The 23,996-nt window shown below is 50.1% G+C and overlaps 1 protein-coding gene across 3 annotated transcripts in view; it reads left to right on the forward strand.

Annotated features, from left to right (window-relative positions):
- Positions 1-277: 277 nt before the first annotated feature.
- LOC141916244 (galactosylgalactosylxylosylprotein 3-beta-glucuronosyltransferase 1-like) overlaps positions 278-23,996 on the forward strand; it is a 31,230-nt gene continuing 7,511 nt past the window's right edge. The window contains exons 1-4 of one of the 3 annotated variants that reach the window (XM_074808552.1): positions 278-476; positions 20,899-21,047; positions 21,375-21,913; positions 23,251-23,547. In XM_074808552.1, the coding sequence (XP_074664653.1) occupies positions 20,936-21,047; positions 21,375-21,913; positions 23,251-23,547 (948 nt within the window). In that variant the 5' untranslated portion in view covers positions 278-476; positions 20,899-20,935. The remainder of the gene's footprint in view (positions 477-20,898; positions 21,048-21,374; positions 21,914-23,250; positions 23,548-23,996) is intronic. The other 2 variants (XM_074808571.1, XM_074808562.1) reach the window with 2 other exon arrangements.

The raw sequence follows: 23,996 nt of genomic DNA on the forward strand, positions 1-23,996 counted from the left end.
GAAACCGCCCCCTTCGAGTCCAAGGGCCCCGCTCCCGGCCCCGCGTTGGTCGGCGGGGGCAGCGCCGGGCCCCGCTCGCCTCCTCCCCCCTCCCGGCCCGGGTGGCCGCCCCTTCCCCCCTTCCCCCTTCGCCGGCTCCGCACTCGCCCCTTCCTCGTTTAAGGTGGCCCCGCGGGATGCGCGGCGCGCAGGAGCCGGCTGCGGGCGGCCCTCGGCGCTCCCCCCACCCCCGGCACGGGGTGGCCTTAAATCGGCTCCGCGCCGCGCGTAGCCGCAGCGCGGGCGCCGTCTGAAGGCGGGCGCTGCCATCCGCCGGCAGCGCCGACGGGCCGGTCCCGGTCCCGGTCCCGGTGCGGCAGGGAGGGGGGACCCGCCTCCGCCCGGCGGCGGGCGATGCTTCCCCGGCAGCCCCCGGCGCGGAGCCGCACCGCGCCCGGCGCCCCGGCATCTCCGCCGTGACCGGCGCATCTCGCCAGGTAAGCGGGAGCACCCCCCCCCCCCCCCCCCCCATCCCCTCCCGCGCTCGAGCACTGGGGTTTTTTGGGGAGAGCTGGGCATGCAGGGGTGACCTTGCGGTCGCCCGGGTGCCCAGCGCTTGGCGTGGAAGGGGCACCCCTGGCCAGCGACCGGCACCCCAAACTTCAGCCGTGCTCAGCGCCCGAACCGGCGCCGCGCTTCACGGGGAGCCCCTGTCCTTGCACACACCCCTCCACCCCCCCCCATCCCACCCGGGCATCTTCCAGAGGAGCAGCATCCCACTCCCAGAGTGGAATTTTCCAGCTGTGGGGAGATGCCCCCAGTCCTGGTGGCTGGTCCACCCGTGGCTGCAGCAACCGCCGGGGGCTCCGACCAGGTTACCCAAACGCGGGTCCCGGGCACGCCGCTGCCCCCCGAGAGGTTTTACTGCATCTTTTCGTGACAGATACCAGGGAAGGCGAAGTAGAGAGGGGCGACAGGGTTTGTGTGCAGGCACACGGAGCCCCGGTGGGAACAGATCCCGAGTGGGCATCCCCGTGAGGAGCTCTGGAGGGGCGGACTGGGAGAGGGCAAGAGCAGGCGGGCTGGGGAAGGTCTCTGCCCTTTTCCCCCCTGCCTGGCACAGGGGTGTCTGCCGAGGGATGCACTTGCTGGTTCTCCAGAGCAGAGTTTGGGGTGGATGTTCCTAGGTGAGTTGGAAAGTACTTTTTTTTTTTTTTTTTTTGCCCTCCTGCTTCTGCCACTCACCCATCCAGCCCGGGGACAGGAGAGGAGGGGTGGGCTCAGCAGCTACTGCAGGAGAGGGAGAAACCCCCAGGTGCTGCAAATCTGGAGAGAAGCAGCCGGTTCCTCAGCAACTCCTTAGGCAAACCTGTCAGGGGGCAATTTCTGTGCGCGCTTGGGAGAAGGGGTCTTCGGATCAGTGGGGCAGCACCAAGCATCTCTGTAGCAGAGCAGTAATGACGAGCAATAAATACTCATCCAGCAACTTGAAGCCTGCCCAGCTCAGCGAGCGAGTGGGGGAGTGTGAACCAAGCAGCCTCTGCAGGTGCTTTCAGCTCCTTTCCTGGACCCAGAGGAGGCCTCCTTGTGCAAAGCACGTATGCGGAGAGCCTAGCAGGGTACAGCAGCTTCACACACGAGCCTGATCACCCGCCTCTGCTCGGGCTTAAACCTCGTCTGGTGCAAAAAAGGAAAAACGGACAGTGAGGTTCATGCCTTGCCCCCCTGGACCACCAAGCGGCCAGGTGTCCCTGCAGGAGAGCCTCAGGCAGGGCTAGGAACCGGGGCCGTACAGCGAGGTGGGAGGACAGGATCCTCACAGGAGGCCATCGTTACTCCGAAGTGAGATACCTTGGTAGGAGGTTCTGGGGAGATCAGTCTCGGGTAACCGGATTACAGGGTGGCAGGGAGGGCACTGGCAGAGCCGTGTGTGTGACAGCCTGTGTCATGTCTGTTTGCAGCCGTGCACACCGCCAGTCCCCTTCCCCTTCTCTCCGTGCCTTGAAGCAGGACCTGAGGGCCGGGATCGCTTTTGGTCGGTGCTTGCTCCACGGTTTCCTGGAAGCTATTTGTTAGCGGGCACGCCTGGGACACAGACCGAACGTGAGCACCGGTGGCCGAGCGCAGGCTGTGCTGGCCCGGTGTGAGGCCAGGAGCCCGATGGCTGTGATTCCTCCCCTCCCTCCCTCCCGGGAACGACTTCAGTATCACTTTCAGGGCACTTCAGACTTCACTGAATTAAGGCTCCGCGGGGCAGTTAATGTACAGAGGTAGATGCGTGTAGTATCGGGTATTTCAGGAATCAGATGAGGTCAAATTAAAGCTCTTGGCTTCTTTGACATTTTCAGTGTAGTACTACTACTAATAAGTACAATAATTGATAAACCATTTAGGCAACCTTGCAGTCCCAAAGCAATTCAACTAGCTGACACAGAGCACGGCTGAGATGCAGCCACTTTTACAGCGAAGGGCCTCAGCCTGACTTGCAAGACCCTTAGCAGCCACGGGATAGAAAGTGAAGCCGTTGGGCTGAGCACACTTGCTCCCATGGCAAGGATTGTTAATGAACGAAGATCCTGCACCTCTGGGCTTTGTTACGGTGTCATTTGGGAAGACTGTTGCCTAGGGAGCTGTACAGAGCTATAGAGCAGCTTAAATGTATGCAGGGGGGAATATACTTCCACAGTGTACAGCCCTTAAAATTCGCGTTCTTTCCATGGTTTGGGAATGTCTTTGTGATTAGTGCTTGTGTCCTGTAATGGCATCTTCTCTGCAGAGTGTCCGAGGCGGTACTGGATGGCTCAAGGCTGTGTCTCCTGTGCCCCCAGCATCCTTTCTCCTTGCCTGTGAAGCATCAGTAGAGGTGCTTTCTGGCAGGGAACTTCCCTCTGCTTCAGCGGCAGGCCAGGAGATGTGCTTAGGGTCTGAGAGCAAAGTTGTACCTAGCAGGCAGCTTGCTGGCAGGAGCCTGGAGTGGATTCATAGCCCTGGATGTCTTTCCTCCCCTCTTCACCACGGTAATCACCTGCCAGCAGCACTGCTCTGCACACCCCCCTCTTCCTCAGTGCTGCCACAGCTCTGGCCCCCGCTGCCCGTCTCCCTCGGGGTGCTGGTGCTGCAGGCACAGTCACCAGCTTCCCACCGATGCCTTGGGAGCCGATGTTGCTGTCCCAGCTGTGAGGAGCCACCCTGGAGCTTCTTCCAAGGCCTCTTCTTCCTCCTCTTCAGCACTCTCAGTTGTCTTTCCTATTCCCAATATTTGGGAGCAATAAAGAGATCTCTTGATGTATGCTGCAAGCCTTCATATGTATGCCTACGAGGGATCAGATACTTGATAGGCTCCAAAGATGCCCTTTACTGAGCATGCAAAATTGCTCTGGGAAAGCTCTGCAATTATTCTGCAGGTTGTACACAGGAAAGATGATATCTGTCCCCTTCCTCCTTGTATTAATTGTTCCTAAGAAAAGAAGCCCAAAAAGGTGGTAGTAAGCCAGACTGGAAGCCGGGTCCCACACACCTGCAGGGCCCTGGAGAAGTCTAGAATCACTCTGCCCTTTTTGCTCCTGGCCTTTCTGTCTAATAAGAAGCATTATGCTCATGTGTGCCGCTTCCCATCCCGAGATCTCAAAGTACTCCGCATACATGATTAAGAGCACTCCCTGCCCACATACAGAGCTGTTTGTCAGGATGACTACCCCTGCTTTACAAGGGAGACACTGCAGCTGATAGCGTCAGAGCTGAGACAGCCCCGGATCGTCTGTCTCCCAGGAAAGGCCCCTGCATCTCTGAGAAGCACTTGCTGGGAAGCAGCTCAGCCTTAACAGGACTACGATTTAAAACCTACTAGTACCATACGAGACTAATAAATACAGAGTGCAGACCTGTGGCTATCAGCACCCTCCTCTCGGGCACAGGCACAACTGCCTGAAGCCCGCTCTTCGAAGGGGACACTGGTCAGACCCCACTGATTCCTCCAGGCTGGGGTCTGTCTCCAAACTGCACCCGACCCGCGTTCAACACAGTTCTAAAAACTTGGTCCTTTATCCTTTCATGCTCTAAGCTGTGCAGCTCATAATTAATAACTTGAAGTCTCTTCTAGCTCACTCTCATGTGACATTAGTGCTCCCGAAGGTCTTTCCATAAGAGCTCGGATTTATCTACTTTGCCAGCGTTCCCAAGTGTTCAGTCAACTGCCTTGCTGGCTTCCTCTGCCACGCAGTGCGGGGGGCTGTCTGAAATCCTTCTCCCTGAGATAAAAACATTGCACTCCACATATCCCTCAAATTTATAAAATGTGAGCTAAGTTTCCTCAGGAGAAACGGCTTCCCAGGGCTGTGACACAGAACTGGGATCCACGGCTCCAGCACAGGTACCTTTAGATTTTGGCTGCTGTTTGTGTCCCCGCCCTCCAGGTCATCCCACTAATGCCTGGTGCACATAGAGTTTTGTTAAGATGGGGCTAGTTAGCTCAGGGAGACAAATGAGGAGGAACATCGGGGTGAAAAACAAAGCTATCAACAACATAGAAGAGAAGAATGAATGCTTCTCTACGTGGCTTTTGTTAGTAGAGGAACTGGATTGCATTCAGGAAAATGTAAAAGGTAGCAATTTGATGATAAAAGTATTTCCCCATGCTATGCACAGTGACATATAGAACTCACTGCTACGAGATGCTGCTGATGCTGAGTGTAGGATTCAGGAAAAGAGGAGACATTTTGATGGATAGTGGATCATTCATCGCTGGACAGGACAGTCCATTTGAAATAGATCTAAATCTTCAGGCTTCAACCTCTCCCAATTGTTTAGTATAGGATTTCTTGTACCTCCCGAAACCCACAACATTGATCAACGTATGAGACAAAGGACAAAAGGGGACAGACGTGTTCAAGTGAAGATCACTAGGGCATATTTTAATTTCCATGCAGAAGCAAAAAATATGTGTTTTCCAGCCTGTGTGCTGACACTCAGTGCTCAGAGGTTTGGTTTTTGTCAGCTGGAGCGGGTTCAGGTTAAGTTCTGATGAGATTTGAGCTGGTCTAGTGGTGCTTACGCTGCTGCTTCCCCTGCCTGTGCTGATTTTAATAGACTGCCAGCATCCTGGCAACTTTGTGTGGTGCTGGTTTATGAATAATGCTTCATTACAAAAGAAAATGGTATTATCCTATTCTTTGGATGTTACCCCTTGGCAATGGTTGCAAGGGCATTTATTCCCATTACAGCGAGCCTCTAGCCAAGCAAAGTGCTGGGATTACTTGGAGCTGAACAGGGTTAGCAGTCAGACAATCTCAGCTCTGGATAAAAGATTTTAGAGCAGCAATGTTGTCTCGTTCTGTAAGTTCACAGTGGGTTTGTGTGTGGGAGTACAGGGCACATGGGAACTGCGTTTTGCTAGCAAAGCAGGATTGCTCCTTGGCAGTCCTTGTGTGGGAGACCTTGGAGGAAAACCCAAGGACCAGGCATGCAGCAGTAGCTTGCAGACCCTGCTTCCTCTGAGGTGATGCTCCCCTTGCGGCGGCGTTGCAGGGCAGCCTGCCCCCTAGAGATATTGTCTTTAGGGGATAGAGATGAGGTTTTAGCAAGGTCCCCTGTGTCCAACAAAAATCTCCCGGTACCTTGTGCTAGAAGCAGCACAGTTGATCCCTGCCTGGAAGGAGTAGAGGTTGCTGGCTCCTCTTCCCCTTCATGCCCCAGTCATTAAAGTAGGATAGTTAATATTCGTCTCGCCCTGAGCCATCCTCATTCTGAAAGTGTGCTAAAAGACAGCTGTAAGGGGATGTTTCTCCTATGACTGGCAGATTTAATTTATTGTTATGGTTTTGTCCATAGCTATGGGTCAGGCAACAGTGCTGGGCTCTGTGAAAGCCCTGACCACAGCAATAGCCATTCATCAGGACAAAACTGCACAAAGTGCCACCTCGGAGCCTGAGTGGCAGCAAAGGATCTTGCCCTCTCTGCAGTGCTGGGATGCCTTCCTCACTGGAGGTGGTCCAGCCTAGTATGTTCGTTGGGTCCTCCCCTCCACTTTCTCCCGCACAGATAGCCAGGGTGATCTTAGCTTTCTCCCTCCTGATACCACATCCCCTGGATCCTTCCCTCCTGCGGCCCTTCCCCCAGCCCAGATCCACATAAAAGGTGAAAAGGAAGGAGGCACCGATGACTTTCCTGTATCTGCCAGCTTCCCTCTCCACCTCTGACGTGAATGAGGCCCTTCATGTGCTCCTCTTGAGCAAACACAGATGCTTTTGTTTTATGGGCTGGTGGGACGGGATGGAATTAATAAATCAGAGCGCCAGTGCTGTGCTGCCACATTCCTGCAATTTTAAGGCAAGATCACACACAAAAAAAGGCAGAAGCAAAACAGGCAATCTCTTCAGAGAGAGCTCAGATGCTTTGACGGTGCCTTCTGCTTTCTGTCCCACTTGGTCTCCTGCTCCCTCACTGTTGTTCATTCCTTCTCCTCCTTCCTTCTGCTCTCTCATTCTCGTTAACCTCATCTCTCCTCTGGTTCCCTCTCCTTCCCTCAGGAACCACTTTCAGTCACACCTTAGTATCTCACCTACACCCGTTTTTCTTCCCTCACCTTCCTTTCATCTACTCTTCCCCTACCCCTACCCCACACTGAGCTCCACCCAAGGATTGTGCATTCAGGTATGAAGTTCGATGTCGTGCATGCAAGCCCAAGAGCCAGGAACACTTCGGCTCTTACAGTGTGGACCGAAATGTCTCCTTTTATACCTGCTTCTTCCACCCCGCTTCAGTTTCTCCTCATAAGGAGAGTTGTGCTGCCTGAGAGACTCAATGAGAGACTCTGGGAATAACACATGAAGTATTACTGTCGTCCTCTCAGACATGGTATTTAACAGTGTTCCTGTGAGCAAAATTAGATCTTGCCCCAGAACTGGCAGGCCCTCTTTCTTCTTGAAGGGTAACCAGAAATACTTTGCCAGGCTTCGCCTAAAATTAATTCTTTCGAGCCAGATAACAAGTTTTTAACATCTCTACTTGGCTACCATCAGGGTAAGGGGCTATAAGAAGATCTTTTTACACCCCTATAATTAGCTAACTGTATGTCAGGCTTCAGGAGGGCAACGCAAACCGTGTGGTTAGTATAAGCTACTATCAAGGGGCTGAGATGCTTTTTATTCACTGCAAGGGTTGTTTTTTCTCTAATGAGCTTAGTAGGCACTTGAAAGTCATTTCCCCAGAGTGCTTATACATCACTGTGCTTATCTTACCTGTGGGGGAACTGAGGCACTGAAGCAGGTGAAATGATTTGCCCAGATCCACATACTTATGCAACTTATGTTGAAGCCAGAAAAAGAACCAAGAAATCTTGTTTCACAGTTGAGTGCTTTATCCTCTGGCCTCGGAGGAGGCCAGCAAAGACCTTTATCTTGTTTAGATGAGTGGATAGTCATTCCAAGAGGACACTGGGGCAAGGGTATCTTTCTGTACTAATGCGTGTCTTAATGAGTCCTGTTGCTAAGCGGCTTCAATGATAGACCATGCATCTTCTTCACTAAGCATTGAAATAATTTTTTAATCATTAAAGCTAATATAGAATCCTCAGAAACATCCAAATCTCACAGCAGGGGCTCAAATTAGCAAGCAAACAGAAACCAAATCCTGATTATCCCTGTGCACCTCTACAAAGCGCACAGGCAGCATCTGCTGAAGTCAAACACGAGCCTAGCTGAGCTGTATCTCAGGGCTGGGCTGGGCAGTCAGAGGCAAGCTGGCAAATCCTACCGCTCCACAGCAAGTTTCTTTCCTCCCTGAGACATGCATGCCAGCTCCCTGATCTCTGTGGAGCAATAGGACCTGACTCCAGATAGCTGAGGTGTCCCCCAGCAGATCTTTAGAAAGGAGAAATTATTTGCGTTTTGGCAAGTGCTGTCAAGTGGCAGACCTCAGCCTGGCCAGCATTTCACCCCCACCCCATTTTTTTTTTTCCCCTTGGAACCACCTTCTCCATTCTACTCCCATCAACCTCTTCCAGCCTCTGTTTTCTCAACAACTAGATATTTCGGGTGTCCTCTCCAATCCAGCCCCCTGCTCTGCCTTCACTCACACATCTGCCCTCCACTGTGGGATACCAGCCCCTCTTGCACTGTAGCAGCCCATAGGCTTCTCCATAGCTCCTCCAGTAATCCCAGTGTGTTTCCCATTCTGGTTAGCAACTCTTGTGCCATTTCCTGTTTTCCTCCAACCTACGGCACTCAGCAGCATGTTATCAAATGATAACAGGAGCTTTCTTTACATCAGAAGTGATACTTCTAACTTCCACGTAAGAACAGGACTCTTGGAGCATTAAGGAAAACACAACAAATCTCTTATTACTCGATATGCATCAGCAGCTCCATTACAAGGGGAGGCACAGGACACTGCTAAGCACTTTGCTAAGAACCAGTCATCGCTGCTGACCTCTGTGCTAAGAAGATTTTTGTGGATGAATATATCTAAAAGGATTCTTTGAGAAAGGATAATTAAAAATTTGCTCTTACCACCACCAAGAGCCTTCATGCATGGTGCTCCCTTCTTTTCTCATCCTCTTGAGAACAAATCCAGTACTGTTCACGTATCATGACCAGTCTCCCCATATGGGCTCCCAGTCACATTAGCCTGCTAGACAAGCTCTGCACACTTCATCTCGCCTAGTAGCCTCTTCTGGAGGTGCTGCAGAGGACCCTTGCAGCTCTCCTGTCAACACCTGCTCCCATTCAGCGGTAGATAAGCTCCATCAGCAAGTTTTGTTCACAGTCCAGCAAGCCAAGCCACGCTTGGATTGCAGCTCCCTGAAAGTCAAAGCAAGTCCTGTAGCTGTTAAACGCTGGTGCATAATAGTCACTAGGCATGATTTCTGCTCTTTTTTACTCCCTTCTGCATCACACTTACCCGACAGATAAAATCTGATACTGGGTATTTCCCTCCTAACCCCAACATGGGTCCTGGCCTGACCATTAGGACAAACACAAATGGCCTAAAAATGAGTTACAGCAGCAGAACCAGGAAGCCAGTTTCTTCTTTCTTCCTCCCCAAGAGGTTTTAGGATGTTTTCCCTGCCAAGGAACTGTTGCTGGCCCTTTGAGGGTATTTTTTGCAGAGCTGGTAAGGAATGGAAGTAGTTCACATGTGCATGTGGGAAGCTGCAAATGACTCACCTGCCTTGTTGACCTCCACAAACCTCCTCCCAGAGAATTGCTTTTGGCCTTGTCCTGCTGGGGCCCAGAAACACCAAGGTGTCTGTCACACTGAGGATACACAAGACAACCGTTGACAGAAGATCAGCATGCCAGGCACAAGCCAGAGATGCAGGGGGTGTGCATGCTTGCAGGGGTTTGGGATGGAAGTGGGTAGGATCAACCTTAGTAACATCATCCTAAGGTTAGCCCAATTTGGATAATAGCCAGCATCCAGAGAGAGTTAATAAGTTGAAGAAGGAGACTACTGCAGAAAGAGAGAAAAGACTGTTCACCAGTCACATAATGTACAGAATCTGGTTGAGGACAAAGACTGCAAAAAGCAACCAGAAGTGTGCTCTGGGGGGCAGGAGTTCGTTGTCCGGCAAGGACAAATCAGACCCCTGTTTTAAGGCATTCCTGAGTTTCTAGAGATCCAGTTTCTAGTTCTGCAGCTACTACTTTTACCAGCATCGCTGTCTGTGGGGAGGCTATGCACTGACCCAGTGCACAGAAAGCTTTTCAATAACCAGAGGGTGCTTTCCTGCCCCCATCCCCAACACAAGGAGAGAGCCAGATTCACCCCCAGAATCAGGAGAGATTCAGAACCACCTCTAAGATTTACAGCAGCAGCCCATTTCTTGTTTCAAAGAGAGACTGCTCTTTGTCTGCCCCGATGTTCCAGGCCAATCTGACCTGCCTTTGAAGTGAGCTCAAAGGGCTCTCAAAGTTCAGAGAAGGGTTCAGGAAAATCCTAGTTCATCTTTCCCCTCCAACCAGGAGTATCTGTTCCTCAGTTATTCTGTCCAAGGCCAACTGGCAGCCCGTGCATGTGGAAGGGAGGGAGGAAAGACACCACTCCCCAGCAGTCCTGAGTGCAGAGATGTAAGAGCTAAGGAGAGGCATCTCCCAATATTTTCTTGCTGGTATTTGTGCAAAGATCACGCTCCAAGCTCAAGGGACAGCAGAGGAGACAACTTACCATCAACCCCTTATTGCATCCAGGTCTTGAGCAGCCTGAAGCACACAAATTTACAGAGAATCCCACGAGTACAATACAGCATAAGCTGACCTCCCTCCCAAGAGAAGGTTTATAGACACCACGTGCAAAGACCACTTTCAGCCCAGGTTACTTTAATGTGCAATTAAGGAGCACAGCAGAGAGCAATCCCTATACAGGCAAGCCCTAGAGCAAGCCCTACGCACTCTTAAGAGAGAGAGAGCGGAGTTTATTTCTTGTGCTGTGAGTTTGTCTGCCCTCAATTCCCTCACAGCCTTCCTTGCCTTCCCAACAGAAAAGCCTTATCCATTCTAACAGTGCAAGACATGGAAAAAGAAAAACCAAAACCTACACCTTTTCTTTCTGGTAGGATCTGATTGTTGTCAGAAAGGGGCATTTGGCTTTTGCCACTCCTCAGCTCCGTTTGTTCACCCCAATGCATCCACTGCGTACTTTTTCTACAGAGAAAAACTTATTTCTGTCATGATGTAGGGTTATCTTCTGGCAGCTGCTGCCAGTGCCTAAGTTAGGTATTTCAACTATTGCACTGACTGCTCCCCTGGCATTCCCAGAAGGTGGGAATCCCATATGGGTCTCTTGATCGCAGATGCCCTGGCACCTAATTTGGATGTGGCCTGCCTGTGGTCTGGAGTCAACAGCCTCCCTGTTAGGACGGAAAGACAGCAGGACAGCCTCAAGAGGACACTGGGCACTGCCCTCCTGCCCCTTCTGTCCTTCACTCCCTCCCTTTTAATTTCACATGCAGAGGGCATGAGAATAAACAGAGTCTTCTGACTCTCTAATTTTCATTCCGGTGTTTCTTTTTATTGAGCCCGAGCTATACAGATCAGCTGTGGCATTTAAGGTACAAATCAAGCAGCAGACCATAACATATATCTGTTGCAAAAGACAATTCTCTAGGTGCCACTTTATTTCTCTATTCTACCTTTGTTTTTAAAAGGGTCTGCATGACACTTGGATGCTGCACAGCAAGTGGCAAATCTAATGAGTGCCGATGATTTATTCAGAGGAAGAAATCAGAATTAGCATTTTGGACCATCTCAGCTAGTTACGGAGCGGGCGTGTTCCACACCGCTCGGAGAGCTGCAACAGCAAAAATGTCCATCAAGGAGACCAAAGTGGTGTTTCTCCTCTTTCCGCTTCTCACGGAACCGATGCCTGCGTGATGTGGTGGCAACTCATCGGTGCTGGCCGGTGTCTGCTTCGTGTTAATCTATGGAGTGGCCACCCACGGAAACATTCTGTCCAAATTTGCTGTTTGCGTGATGTTTTTATTGATCACATAGTTCAGCCAGCATTCCCAAATAAAAACTCTGGGGGAATGTTGCCCATACACTGCACACATCCTCTGCCCACTGTTGTTTCCATGCAATGAGGGGTCTGGACTCTGATTCTTCAGGGTGCCAGCACACATGTCTAACCATTAAAATGTCAATATTTCCACAGGTTTCGGAAAGACAGTAGACATCTTCAGCTGTGTTTTAAATGGCATATTGGCTGTTACACTCATTTGCAATGTGATTTCAGCCAGAGCAGCTTCTCCTTCGGTTTCTTTTGCCCTCCCTAGGAGTAACGGGGAAGTCCAGCAGGGAAGAGCATTTCGACATTGCCTTTGAAAGTAGGAGGAAAACAAGCTGTCTAAATCAATCAAAAGTGTGCATTAGTGATAGTATGTTCCTCTGGAGGTCTGCATTTGATGTCATATTGACACATAGCTAAGATCAAAGCCTGTCTCTGCATCCCGGCTGCTACCAGAGGAACAACATTGGCCTTTGGGCCCCATATCTTTACAAGGAGCTTGTGATCAGCGTGGTATTTTTTTTTTTCCCCCCAAACAAGCACCTGTGAAATGTAATTATCCGTCAAATAATGCCTAATGCCTTTTTCTCTGAAAAAGTAATTCCTCTCTGTCTTTGAAAATGTTCTGGAAGCAAATACTATGGGTTTTTCCTTTCTGCTTTTGTAAGAAACCTGTAAAATGACAGCTCCCACTCCTGCTGAACAGGCATCAGCTGTTAACTCAGTAGGGAAAGCTCTGGATGAAATGTACAGATCCTTTGGAACAATCCGGTATTGGTTTTGCTTCCTTAGAATTATTTTGCCCCCTCGGAAAAAAACAAAGCTGCTTTTTTTTTTTTTTTTTTGGATAATGCAGATATTGGGCTGATTCACTCTGATATGTTTGGAACGATTATTCTGTAATAGTCATCAGTGTCTAAAAAGGACCTCGGTTCTGCCAGAACTTGGCAGCAGGGGAGAGAAGCCAACATTTGAATAAGCCCCCGACTTCCCTTTCAAGAGAGGATAACTCCAAGTAGAGAGGTCTCTCAGGAGAGAGCTGGCTTTCTCAGGAGACATCTGGCACCTCCTGCTTCTGTTTGGTCCTGAGCTGCCAATCTTTCTCTGGGTATTTCTGGCACCCCTGGATTACAGCTCTGCAGCACAGGGAAATTGGGATGGGGCGAAGGGCCACGTCCCTCTGAGTCACAGTGCACTCTTACCACAGCTCAGGGGGACGGGAAGGCAGTGACAGGTCACACGGGTCGATCGTGAAGGACGTTTGGATCTGGGCTGATTAAAAATAGCCTGGTTTAGACCTCCTTTTGCAGGCTCCGGAAGGCTCCCTGCATAGCTGGGCTTTGCAGCCAAGTTCAAGGTCTAGTCTATATCCAAACTGGGTTATGGCTGTTCCTGCTGATAGCCCAGATAGTGCCTGGATACCCTTGATCTACCTGAGGATGGCAGGCTAAGCCATGCACTGTCTCAAAAGTATTGGCTCCCACGGGACCTAGCCAGCAGATCTAATTAGCTTCATCAATGTTTCTTTTTTGTTTTCTGAGGGGGTTTTTTTGCCTTTTTTTTTTTTTTTTTTAACTTGGAAACAAAGCCTTGTATCACCCTCCCCTGCTCTGTGCTGCTCAGACACAAGCCACACGTCTGAGATAAGGATGCTCTCAGGCAAGGCATCGTGCTGAGCCGTTTACAGACCAAGGTCAGAGGAAGATGCTTGACTTGGGTTCACACAAGTGGTGGAGGGACAGGGGTGTGCACGGCGTGTTCCCCGCGGGTGAGCCTGGTTTCTGGGCTGAAGTAACTGCAGTCTCATATGGTGAAGGGATCAGAGCTGGCAGGGAGAGGATGAAGCCTTTCTTTACGTCTGAGGAAGAAGCGCGGGGGCTTGGGAAGGGCGGCTATTTCACTGCGAGTGACTCACTTCCCGGGGAAGTTGTCCCCGCAGGAGCCCGCGCACCAAGTGACAGAGTGTAGATGGGGCTGAGCCTTGAAACCCCACAGCTGCTGGTAGCTCTGCCCTTCCTGCCCTGGGGAAAGACCTGACCATCCTTCCCCGTATTGTTTTATTATTTGTAGTTCTCTGGTTTTTGTCTCTCCAGGGGGCTCAGTTAATTTTTCCTTGCCCTCTGTCCCCACGAGCAGTAGGGAAGTGCTCACCTCATTCAGATGGCAGGCGTCGCTTGCCCCGAGCCATTCACAAGGTCTGTGGCAGAGGGACAATTAAAACCCGCAGCAGAAGAGCACCCTTCCACCTTCAGACAGGACCACAGTGACCTGCATTGCCTGTGCTATTAGGAGGTCAAGATCCCAGTTGTGTGTTTAGGAAAGAGCCTTTCCCTTCCATGTTCCATCATTAGAACTGCCCTTCCTAGAAAAAAATACTCTTCCTTTTTTTTTTTTTTTTTTCCTTTGCTTTTCAGCCACCAAGTCCCGGCAGAGTTTAGGGGAGAGATTGCTACTTATTGAGCAGAAAACCAAATCTCCCTTCTCCCCTTCTGTTTCCCACCTCCACAAGAAATACAGCTGGATGTGAACCCTCAGGCTCTGTCCTTTAGATCTAGCCTGTCCTTTCTGTCCTACATCGATGCCATTCCTGCAGACCTGTCTCAGGGTTGGAGGAGTCCTGCTGCTGAGAAATGTCCTGTTGTGGCTGTGTTTGCACAGTAATCACCCCTGCTCATCCCCGAGCAATAACCCATTCCACCCACTTCTGTGGTTCCTTGAATCTGTCCTCCCACTTTATTGTGCACATCTTGAACAGGCAGGAGACTGCCCAGTGAGGGGAAGCACTGCAGCATCTTGGCGTGTCTCAATTTTAAACAGTATTGAAGTTTTGGCTGAAGGCTCAGATGGGCCCGAGGGAATGGGGGGAGAGGGGACAGCAGCTTCCTGTGGGTTTCAGCAAAGCACAGACAGAGCCCTTGCTGATCACCACAAATACCGGCGCTGCCATGAATTATGCATTCCTTGTTTAAAGAGAGGTCGCTCTCATCAATAATTGAAAGCTCCCTGCTCTGCCTTCAGCATCGCATCTCCCACACCGGGCGTCAGGGAACTCATGAAATCTGCATGGACTTTCTCAAGGTGGCTAGGGGCTCATGGGGAGAGGCAGCAAAACGCAGGCGAAACAAACCCAAAACCCCACTGACAGTTTTGGTGTGTGAAATTAAGAGTCATCTGCACCTGAGGGCAGCCCTGCTCCAGTTCTGCCCCTCACACCCCTCTCTCCTCCCCTCTCCATGCCTCTGTCCTCCCAGGGTATGCACAGAACGGTAGGCTTGCAAACTTGGTACAAACCAAGATTAGGGGTTGTTTCTTGAAGCTCTTGGCTCCATTAGCTGAGACTAGTTTGCTTTGGGTGCTTGCCTAGAAAATCTCTACACTGGATGGCAGGATGTTCCCAGGGGACAGTTTGAACTGTAAAATTTGTCCCTCTGGGAAGATAATGATCTTTAAAGTCTGTGTCTCAGACTACAGACGTACAGTCCTGGGGCTGGGATTGGTCCAACATTCAGGGTCCTGTAAGCCTGGCTCAGACAGGCTGGCTGCCCTGAACCAGAGGTTGGAAAATCATCTTTCTGGCAGAGCAAACTTTTCAAAAGGTGTGGTTCTCATGCTGAATCAGGCAGGTGGAAGGCAGAACTGAAACCTCAGAACAGAACTACCAAAGCCCGTGTGATCCTAACCGTTTCTGAGTTATCAAAGGGGATGCAAATTGAGCAACTTTTTGACAGGGCTATAGGAAAATCGCAGGCACCCGAACTCACATGTCAGCCTTATAACCCTCAGTCAGCCGGCCCTCTCCCTAACTTTCACACTTCTTCACCATTCACCCAACACATCCTTTCAAACTACTCAGGGAGAAAGTCATCTCTGTGACCTCTTAAAGTTGCATCTGAGCAGTGAGGCTGCCTGGGTTGTCCTCCAGCCTGAGAATCCTTATCCCTCCTCCAACATCTGAGCTGCCCTGCCTGTAACAAACTGTACCCTGTTGGTAATTAGTCAACAGCCGACGAAGGGATCGGTCACATGTGATGCTCTGAGCCTCAGCCCAATCTTGCTTCTCTTCGGCATCAGTCTGACGCACCCAGGCTGGGGCTGGGCTCTTTCCCCAGTGTGCTGCTCTCGTTCTCTTCTTCTGAATCTTTTCAGATTAATGCCCCCTGCATCAGCACATGAGCTTAAATGGATGGTGTTGTGTCCCGGTAATTGAGAAGTCTGACAAAGCAGTGTGAAGCAAGAGTAGTACAAGAAACATTTTGTCCCTATCATACTCAGCTTTGAGCTCTGTGTGTGTGTTTGTTTATTTTTTAATGGAGAACAGAAGATTGATGGATGAAATTAAGAAGAGGGATGTGTAATTGGAAAACAGCTCAAGAAGGCTACAGGCAGCATATTGAAGGCATCCATCAAACATCCAGCTAATGTTGTTAAGGGTGTGTAACACAAGCAAGGGCTGCAGGGGACACTAGGAAAAAAAGAACAGGGAAGAGAAAGGGGAATAGGCAGGACAGGAGAAATAGCAAGGGAGGAGAAGAGCCAGCAAGAGAGTACAATCAATAATATTTGTATTGCAATCGCATCCAAAGGCTCCTGTTGGGATCAGTGCAGGACTGTACAAGCACATTAAGAGACAGTCCCTGCCCTCTACAGTTTAAACCCAGGAATTACGGGATGATCGCTGGAGATGGGTTCAGATGATCACAAAATTTTCTTCTGATCTTGAATCTCATTTAATAAGATCTACTCTGAATGGGTTTAAAGGAAAAAGGAAGGTAGCTGGTTGTGCCAAGAATACACAGAGTAATGCCTGCCAGCCAGGCATGCAATTAATCTGAGCCACTTAGGGGACTTTGTTTTTAATTATAAAAAGTAGGTAAAAATATGTGCAGCAAACCTCTGTAAGCCCCACTGGGGCCATCGGCAGGCTACCCAGAGGCATTGACATGTGACTGGGGTTTTGATGCTGTGTTTTCAAAAGGATGGGCTGATGCTTTAATGGACCACTTTGTGGGAAATATTCCATGCGGGGTGAACATTAAGAAAATGCAAAGGGTCTTTGTGAGGGGAAGGAGAGAAGACAAAGGCTAAAATTATTAGTAGGCCAGGGGATTTCTCTAGTCCTGGGAACAGGGAAGAAGAGAGACTCATAAGGACTAAGAAAAGGCAGGTGACAAATGTAAAGGAACAGAGAAGAGCACAAGCATGATGGATGCAGGGGGTGGCACTGGGGGAAAGAAGGGAACGTTTTAAAGAGAAAATAAAGTCTTGCAAGACAGATTTTCTGAAAACGGGGTTAAAGTCAGCTCCTCTGTGAGGTTCACAAGCGGCCTGGTGCTTTATGCGGGGTTTAACTTCTTCAGCATGGCATGCTTTGGAAAAGCAATAGAGGGAAGGTGCATGTAGAAATAAATGAGCAAGGAGCACCAGGGGAGTTGCACGCACAAACAGCATCTCCCCTTGTTTGCAGTGTGGGGAAGTATGAACAGGTCTGGCTGTGAGGAGGAGGAGAAAGAACTAGAAAGGGAATTTTTTAAAGCTCTTCTAACTCTGATGCACTCTCCCCTGGTGCTCTCTTGGTAACACAGCTGCCACCGCCGCCTCCTCCTCTCCTTCCCTCCACAAGCGACCTGAGTTTGCAGCACTGGCAGGCCTGCTGCATAGAAACTGTACCTGTATAATTAAGTCCTTTTATTAAAGGGGAAAAGCACTGGCTGCCTGACTTTAGTGCAGGGCCATGTGTAATTGCAAGCATACAGAATCACAGAATCATCTTGGTTGGAAAAGACCTTGAAGCTCCTCCAGTCCAACCATTAACCTCACACTGACCGTTCTCAACTCCACCAGATCCCTCAGCGCTGGGTCAACCCGACTCTTCAACCCCTCCAGGGATGGGGACTCCCCCCCTGCCCTGGGCAGCCCATTCCAACGCCCAACAACCCCTTCTGCAAAGAAATACTTCCTAAGAGCCAGTCTGACCCTGCCCTGGCGCAGCTTGAGGCCATTCCCTCTTGTCCTGGCGCTTGTTCCTTGGTTCAAGAGACTCATCCCCCCTCTCTGCACCCTCCTTTCAGGGAGTTGTAGAGGGCCATGAGGTCTCCCCTCAGCCTCCTCTTCTCCAGACTAAACCCCCCCAGTTCCCTCAGCCACTCCCCATCAGACCTGTGCTCCAGACCCTGCACCAGCTCCGTTGCCCTTCTCTGGACACGCTCAAGTCATTCAATGGCCTTTTTGGAGTGAGGGGCCCAAAACTGAACCCAGTCATCGAGGTGCGGCCTCACCAGTGCCAAGTCCAGGGGTAAGATCCCTTCCCTGTCCCTGCTGGCCACGCTATTGCTGATACAAGCCCGGATGCCATTGGCCTTCTTGGCCACCTGGGCACACTGCTGGCTCCTGTTCAGCCGGCTGTCAATCAACACCCCCAGGTCCCTCTCTGACTGTCATAGAGAGGAAGCAAGGAGCTGTGATGACCCCAAGCCAGGCCCGGGTGGGCCTAGATGTCTGCTGCCATTACAAGGCAGTGCAGAGCCCTCCTTGGATTTATTTGGTGGCTCTGTCTGTTCTCATGGCCCCGAGTGATGGGAAGCTTTGCTCTGTTCTGGTAAGGGAAGGGATTTCCCAGAGGGAAAGCAGCCCCTGGTGTGGGTAACACCATCCTGCCCTGTGTCCAGCCTAGATCTGTAGCTTACCAAACTCCCATGCCTTCGGCGCTAAAACTTGAAGGAAACTCTTGTATCTGCCCTTGACCCAGCCATCAGAATGCAATGAAGTTATGCAGAGCCAGCATGTTTGCTGCTCAAGGCTCCTGCTGGCACCACCAAAACACTCCCACGTGCCCCTGGCCACACAGGTTCCTTGGCCCACTTCTTCACCAGTTTTCCATAGCTTGAAAGTAGAGGAACGGGCACCATGGCATTTCCTGAGTGAGGAGGTAAGAACCATTAGAGATTATCACCATGAACGGTTGGTTTGGGGAGCAGTGGAGATAGGTTCCATTGAGGGATTGCTCCAGCGTGGTACCGTTGGTGTCTAACAAGCAATGAGCTCATGCTGCAGCAATTTCCTTAATAGGGCTTGTGAGTATCTACTTGCCTGCCAGAAGACTTGCTGAGACTTGTTATTTTTCTGTCAGATTTGGCCGAAATGGGTTTGATAGTTATTGGCAGTAGGGCACTGATGAACCCTGCGGTCACATAATCTTTGTTTTTTTTCAGGATACCAAGGTAAAATGTCAAGGAAAAAAATAAAGACAGGTCCTAAGAAGGTCCCAGAGGATGAATTTAGAATAGCATCCCCTGATATCTACCATGTGGCTGCTGCCACTGCAAAGTAGAGCCCTTTTGGACCAGTCGTCATGTTTCTTCTCACACAATTCTCTAAAGCTGAAGCAAGGCAATCCTTCCCTTTTGGACAGATAAGGAGTTGCCTGGCCCAAATCCTTTGAACAAAATGTGCCTGTATCCCTTTGAGGACCTTGGTTTTCAACAACTGGCCTTCAGTACACCTAGGAAATCCCTGGCAGAGCGGGAATTTGGAGCCAACCAATTTGAACCTCCTTTCTGTCCTTTGTATCAGTGTGATGCCATCGCTCTCTTCCCTCAAACTGCCTTCAGCGAGAGAAGAGCAAGAGGACCTGGTGGGGCGGTGCCGTTCAGCAGCTCTTGGGTTCCTAGGGCATGTGACTATAGTTTCCCAACAGAAATCTCTCTGCAGGAGGCTAATGAAAGTTTTATGCTCCCTTTAGCTTCCTAATGAGCATTGCTGTGGTAGCAAGGAAGTCCACCAGGAGAAGTACTTGGCATCGGAAAGGTAATCCCAGAGGAAACAGATTACAGATGTTACCAGGCAGGAGAAGGGAATAAAATCCAGCTATCAAACATCAGGTAGCCTGCTTGGAGGGATAGCAGAAAGTCCTCAAATGGTAACAAGTAACTTTGCTCTGTACCCTTCAGTGTTCCCGTGGGCTGCTGTTCCGCAGCAGCAGAAGTGGATCCCACTTTCTGGGGCACTGCTTCTGCTGCTGGTGTGTAGTAACGGTATCAGGAGATTTCATACCCAGAGGGGGACCAAAGCAGGAGCTGGAAGTTGGAGGAAAATGTTCGTGACTGTGCCAGAGCCGTACAGAAGGCAGCACATGCACTAGGCAAGACCATTTGATGTTGGGCTTCCAGGAGTCACCTCTGAGATGTCATGCTTATATGACTTAACTGCACACGGGCTGTTAAGGGGCTTTCAAACAGGTGAGCCAGGACTGGGATCTCATCTCATTATGACTTTACACAGGGCTGAGTTATGTCCCTGAACAATAGATGTCCAAATACTTCAGTCTGTGTTTTCCAAACTGATCATTAATGTTGGATACTTTGTTGAAGGCGTGGCTACCTTGGGAAGCCAAGGATCTGATTTCCAGGCAGACTGACTGCTCATTAATCATATTAACTAGTGGGAGCTGAAGGTGCTCAACAATTGTGAAAAACCAAGCACAGGACTACTGTAGCTTGGACCATCTGTAAATAAGCCACCCCTGTTGTTGATTATTCCTGATACTTTTGTCCTTTATTTCTCTTTTTTTCTTTTTTTAGTTCCTCTCACCTTGTAAAAGGAGTTTCAAAAACAAATGTTAACTGTTGCAGTTCCTCAGATGTCATGATCATGTACATTACAGAAATGCTAAGAAAGAAATCAAAGTATTCTGAAGTCTGTAATTTAAACTAAATACCGCAGTGGCCAAACACTGCAAGCCAGGATTAGAAAAGGGTGTAGAATAATTAAACTTTCAGCAGGAATCACCAGCACTGTGGAATGACTGAGGCAGGGATTTCATGGAAAACTTAGTAGGTGATAGCCTGCATCCCTGATTGCTTCAATGCATCTGCATAAGGAGGATGAATTAAAACTGCAGGAATGAAAGAGATGTTGTCTGTCTTGAGGATGCCTGACATTTTCTGTTTTGTCCACCTGCATATGCAGGAATACAAATCTTGCACAGAGTTTTAAAAAATTCTACAATTGAAGCAAATTAAATGGTCACCACAAAGCTCAGGAATGAATACCAGCCCCAGAGAAGGGGCAAGAGTCCTCTCTGGCTTCAGAATCAGCAACGTGAACAACCCTAAATCAAGAACAGTGGGTTCATCATGGGGCAGCAGGAGGTTCTTTATACAACATAAATAGATAAAAGCTTCTGTTCAATAACACAGGAATTGGCCAGGGCAGCTGGATAATGGTTTGGACCTGCAACGTTAATGGGGCTCCTTGTAAACTTATACTTAGACAAATGCTTTGCTGGATCGAGGCCCAACATTTATCATGCCTCCCTCCAAGCGAGCCAAACTCAGTCTATTAGTTTGGCCTCTAGACTTACTGTTCTAATGTTTGTGATGACTGATATTTCAGAGGTCTTAACTCTTTTTTCTGCTCTGAAAGGTAGAGAGATGCCTCGGCACTGGAAGCTCTCTGCAGCATGCTGAGGAGACGTAACCTTCTTACCACGCTCCTGATTGCCTTGCCATGGGCTCTTCTCCTAACCTTGTGGCACCAGTACCCAACCACCCACTACCTCAGCCTGCTGAGAAGTAAGTGCAAGAGTTCTGCTGTCAGCGTGCTGGTGGTTGTGATGATTGCTGTGTGAACCCTCGGTAGGAGATGCTCTCTTGCGGGATGGGTTAAACAAAGACAAACTTGCCCGAAGGCCCTCTCAGGGTCTGCCTACAGCAGGCACATGGCCTTTGCACATTAAGCATCACCTTAGGCTGGCTCTGGGGAGAGGATGCTGATGTGCTGAGCACTGACTCCAGACAGATGTGTCCCCAGTACTCCCTGGAGAGGAGACAGCCCGGCAGTGATTGGTTCTCTAACATCTTTCTTCTTCTCCCTTCCTTTCTTCCTTCCTTTTGTCCCAGAAGAGACAGATGAGAACGTGACCTCTAAAGCTCTCCTCAATGGTACATCTGCACTGAGAGAAGAAGGTCTCCCATCATGCATTCGGCAGCAGCAAAGCATAGGGGCAACACCTAAAATCATCCAGAATTATGTGTACTCCAGGCCTCCCCCATGGTCAGACACTCTGCCGACCATCTTTGTCATCACCCCTACCTACACCCGGCCGGTGCAAAAAGCTGAGCTGACCCGTCTGGCCAACACCTTCCTACACGTACAGAACCTGCACTGGGTGGTGGTGGAGGACTCGCCCCGCAGGACCAACCTGGTATCCAACCTGCTGGAGAAGGCAGGGCTCAACTTCACCCACCTCAACGTGGAGACGCCCAAAAGTCTGAAGCTGGGGCTGTCCTGGATCCCATCCCACACCCCGAGGGGGACACTGCAGAGGAACCTGGGGCTGCACTGGCTAAGGGACAGCTTCAGCAACACTGCACCCCCGGAAGGCGTAGTGTATTTTGCCGATGATGATAATACCTACAGCCTGGAGCTCTTTGAAGAGGTAAGAGCTGTAAAATTACCTGGGACAGAAAAGCAGGATACAGCTGCAAAGCCTCTTAAGGCCAGGTGCACTTGCAGAGACCTCTAAGACAGAGCTACCATGTGGACTTTTAGCATCAACTGGGAGACAAGGGCTCTGGCATGCTGCCTCAAGCTCTCCTCACCCGCCCTGCACTCAGCGGGAGCTGGGTATAGGGCAGATGCAAAGCAATAGTTATGCAAACCCGGTAGCCATGCTCTAAAGAGCTGAAAGAGCAAAGAGCACATCTGCCATGATACAGGCTGCAGCCACACACACACCGTTGCACCAGCTAGAGCCCCTTGTGCCAGGGACCAGAGGATATATACTCCAGAATTTATACCTCTCCTCAGGGAGAACTGACCTGATTTAAATAAGCACCAAAACCAAACTTCTGGCAAAGCACAAATCCGCACTGCTGTAGGGGTGTGACGGGTAGGAGATGTTGGAAAAGTTGACTGACTTTCTAATCCACCTTTTCTCCTTGGCTGCCCTTCTGTACTCCTGAGTTCCAGCCACCACAGCAGGCCTGTGCCCCTGGGATCACAGAAGCTTGCCCAGACTTCTGCTGGAAACCTGGCTTTTGTGAGATGCCAAGTCTATTGTAAACTTGCAAAAATTCAGTAAACTCGCTTGTCACCAATTTAAACCAAACTGTACTACACCACTTGAAATACAGAGTTATGCATCAGAACACATTTCCAGTTTTCAGAATTTTTTAGATCTCTTTTGGCTCATCCTTTGTTACTGCTTTGCAGGTCCTTTCTGACAATTCTGACAATTCTGACAATTTCTGACAATTTCTGACACTCTTCTAGGCTGTAGCCGTGGATGGAAGAACAAAGCTGGGGGGAATTTGCAATAAATGAGGACAAAGATGCATCAGTCAGGGAGGGAGATTACTTGCATGAGGGTGAAGTTCTAATGAGTGGAGTTGATAATATGGACGTAGAGGCTCAGTAGAAGTTGCATTTGGCATTTATGGAAATGATAAAAATTTTACAAAAAATGATGAAAGTTCAAATGAGATCAGAAAACCAAAGATTTTCCTTCTGAGGGACCGAACGTGGGCACGGAAAAGCAGTGGGTTTGGTGTTCAGAGAAGCACGTGCTAACACAGCCTTGTGGCTTTGCAAGCTGCAACTCTTCAAGCGGTAGCACAGGTTAACAAGAGCTTGTGCTGCCTGGAGCTGTGTGATTGTGTGGGAAGCCAAGGGGGGAGGAGAGGTGCCAGCGAAGGCAGAGGATGGTACGCCAATGGGTTGGGACAAACATCGTAGGGTTGAATTCTCACAGCACTGTTTCCTTCTGGCACGCAGATGCGCTACACGAGGAGGGTGTCAGTCTGGCCAGTGGCTTTCGTTGGAGGGCTGCGATATGAATCCCCAAAAGTGAGCCCAGCAGGGAAGGTGGTGGGCTGGAAAACCGTCTTTGACCCTAACCGGCCCTTTGCTATTGACATGGCTGGATTTGCGATCAGCATCAAGCTGATTTTGGAGAAGCCTCAGGCCAGTTTCAAGCTGGAGGGAGTTAAAGGAGGCTACCAGGAAACCAGTCTGCTGAAGGATCTAGTGACTATGGATGGGCTGGAGCCCAAAGCAGCCAACTGCACAAAGGTGAGTAGGACAAGAGACCCTGAAGATACATTCTCCTTGCTGGGTCCTGGCTGCTTTTGCAGCCTCCTGCCATGTTCCTCCATCTTCCGCTGTGCCCTCCCTGTGCTGGCACATATCTGTGCCAAACCATGCTGGGACAGACGGGCAGATCCTGCCAGATTCTTCACAGATACAAAGCTCAGAGAGCACTGAGGAACAGTTCGTGCTGTGCACTCAGTGTTAATAAAGAGCCTCGGTTGTACAATTTGTGCCCATATTGCTTCTCCAAAACCCAGGAGGATTGGCAGAGGGTTGAGTCTGAGGTTTCAGTCCAGAATGATCACTCCTCCTTGTCACTGTTTCATGGTGCCTGCAAAGTGTCTCCCAGGTTCAACCCCTTTCAATCACACGCTTCAAACAGCTTTGAGCCCTGGGTTGCTGAGGATCCCACCTGATGGATACGCTGCTTT

The sequence above is a fragment of the Strix aluco genome, chromosome 2 (genome assembly GCF_031877795.1).
Source record: "Strix aluco isolate bStrAlu1 chromosome 2, bStrAlu1.hap1, whole genome shotgun sequence".
NCBI classification, from domain to species: Eukaryota; Metazoa; Chordata; class Aves; order Strigiformes; family Strigidae; genus Strix; species Strix aluco.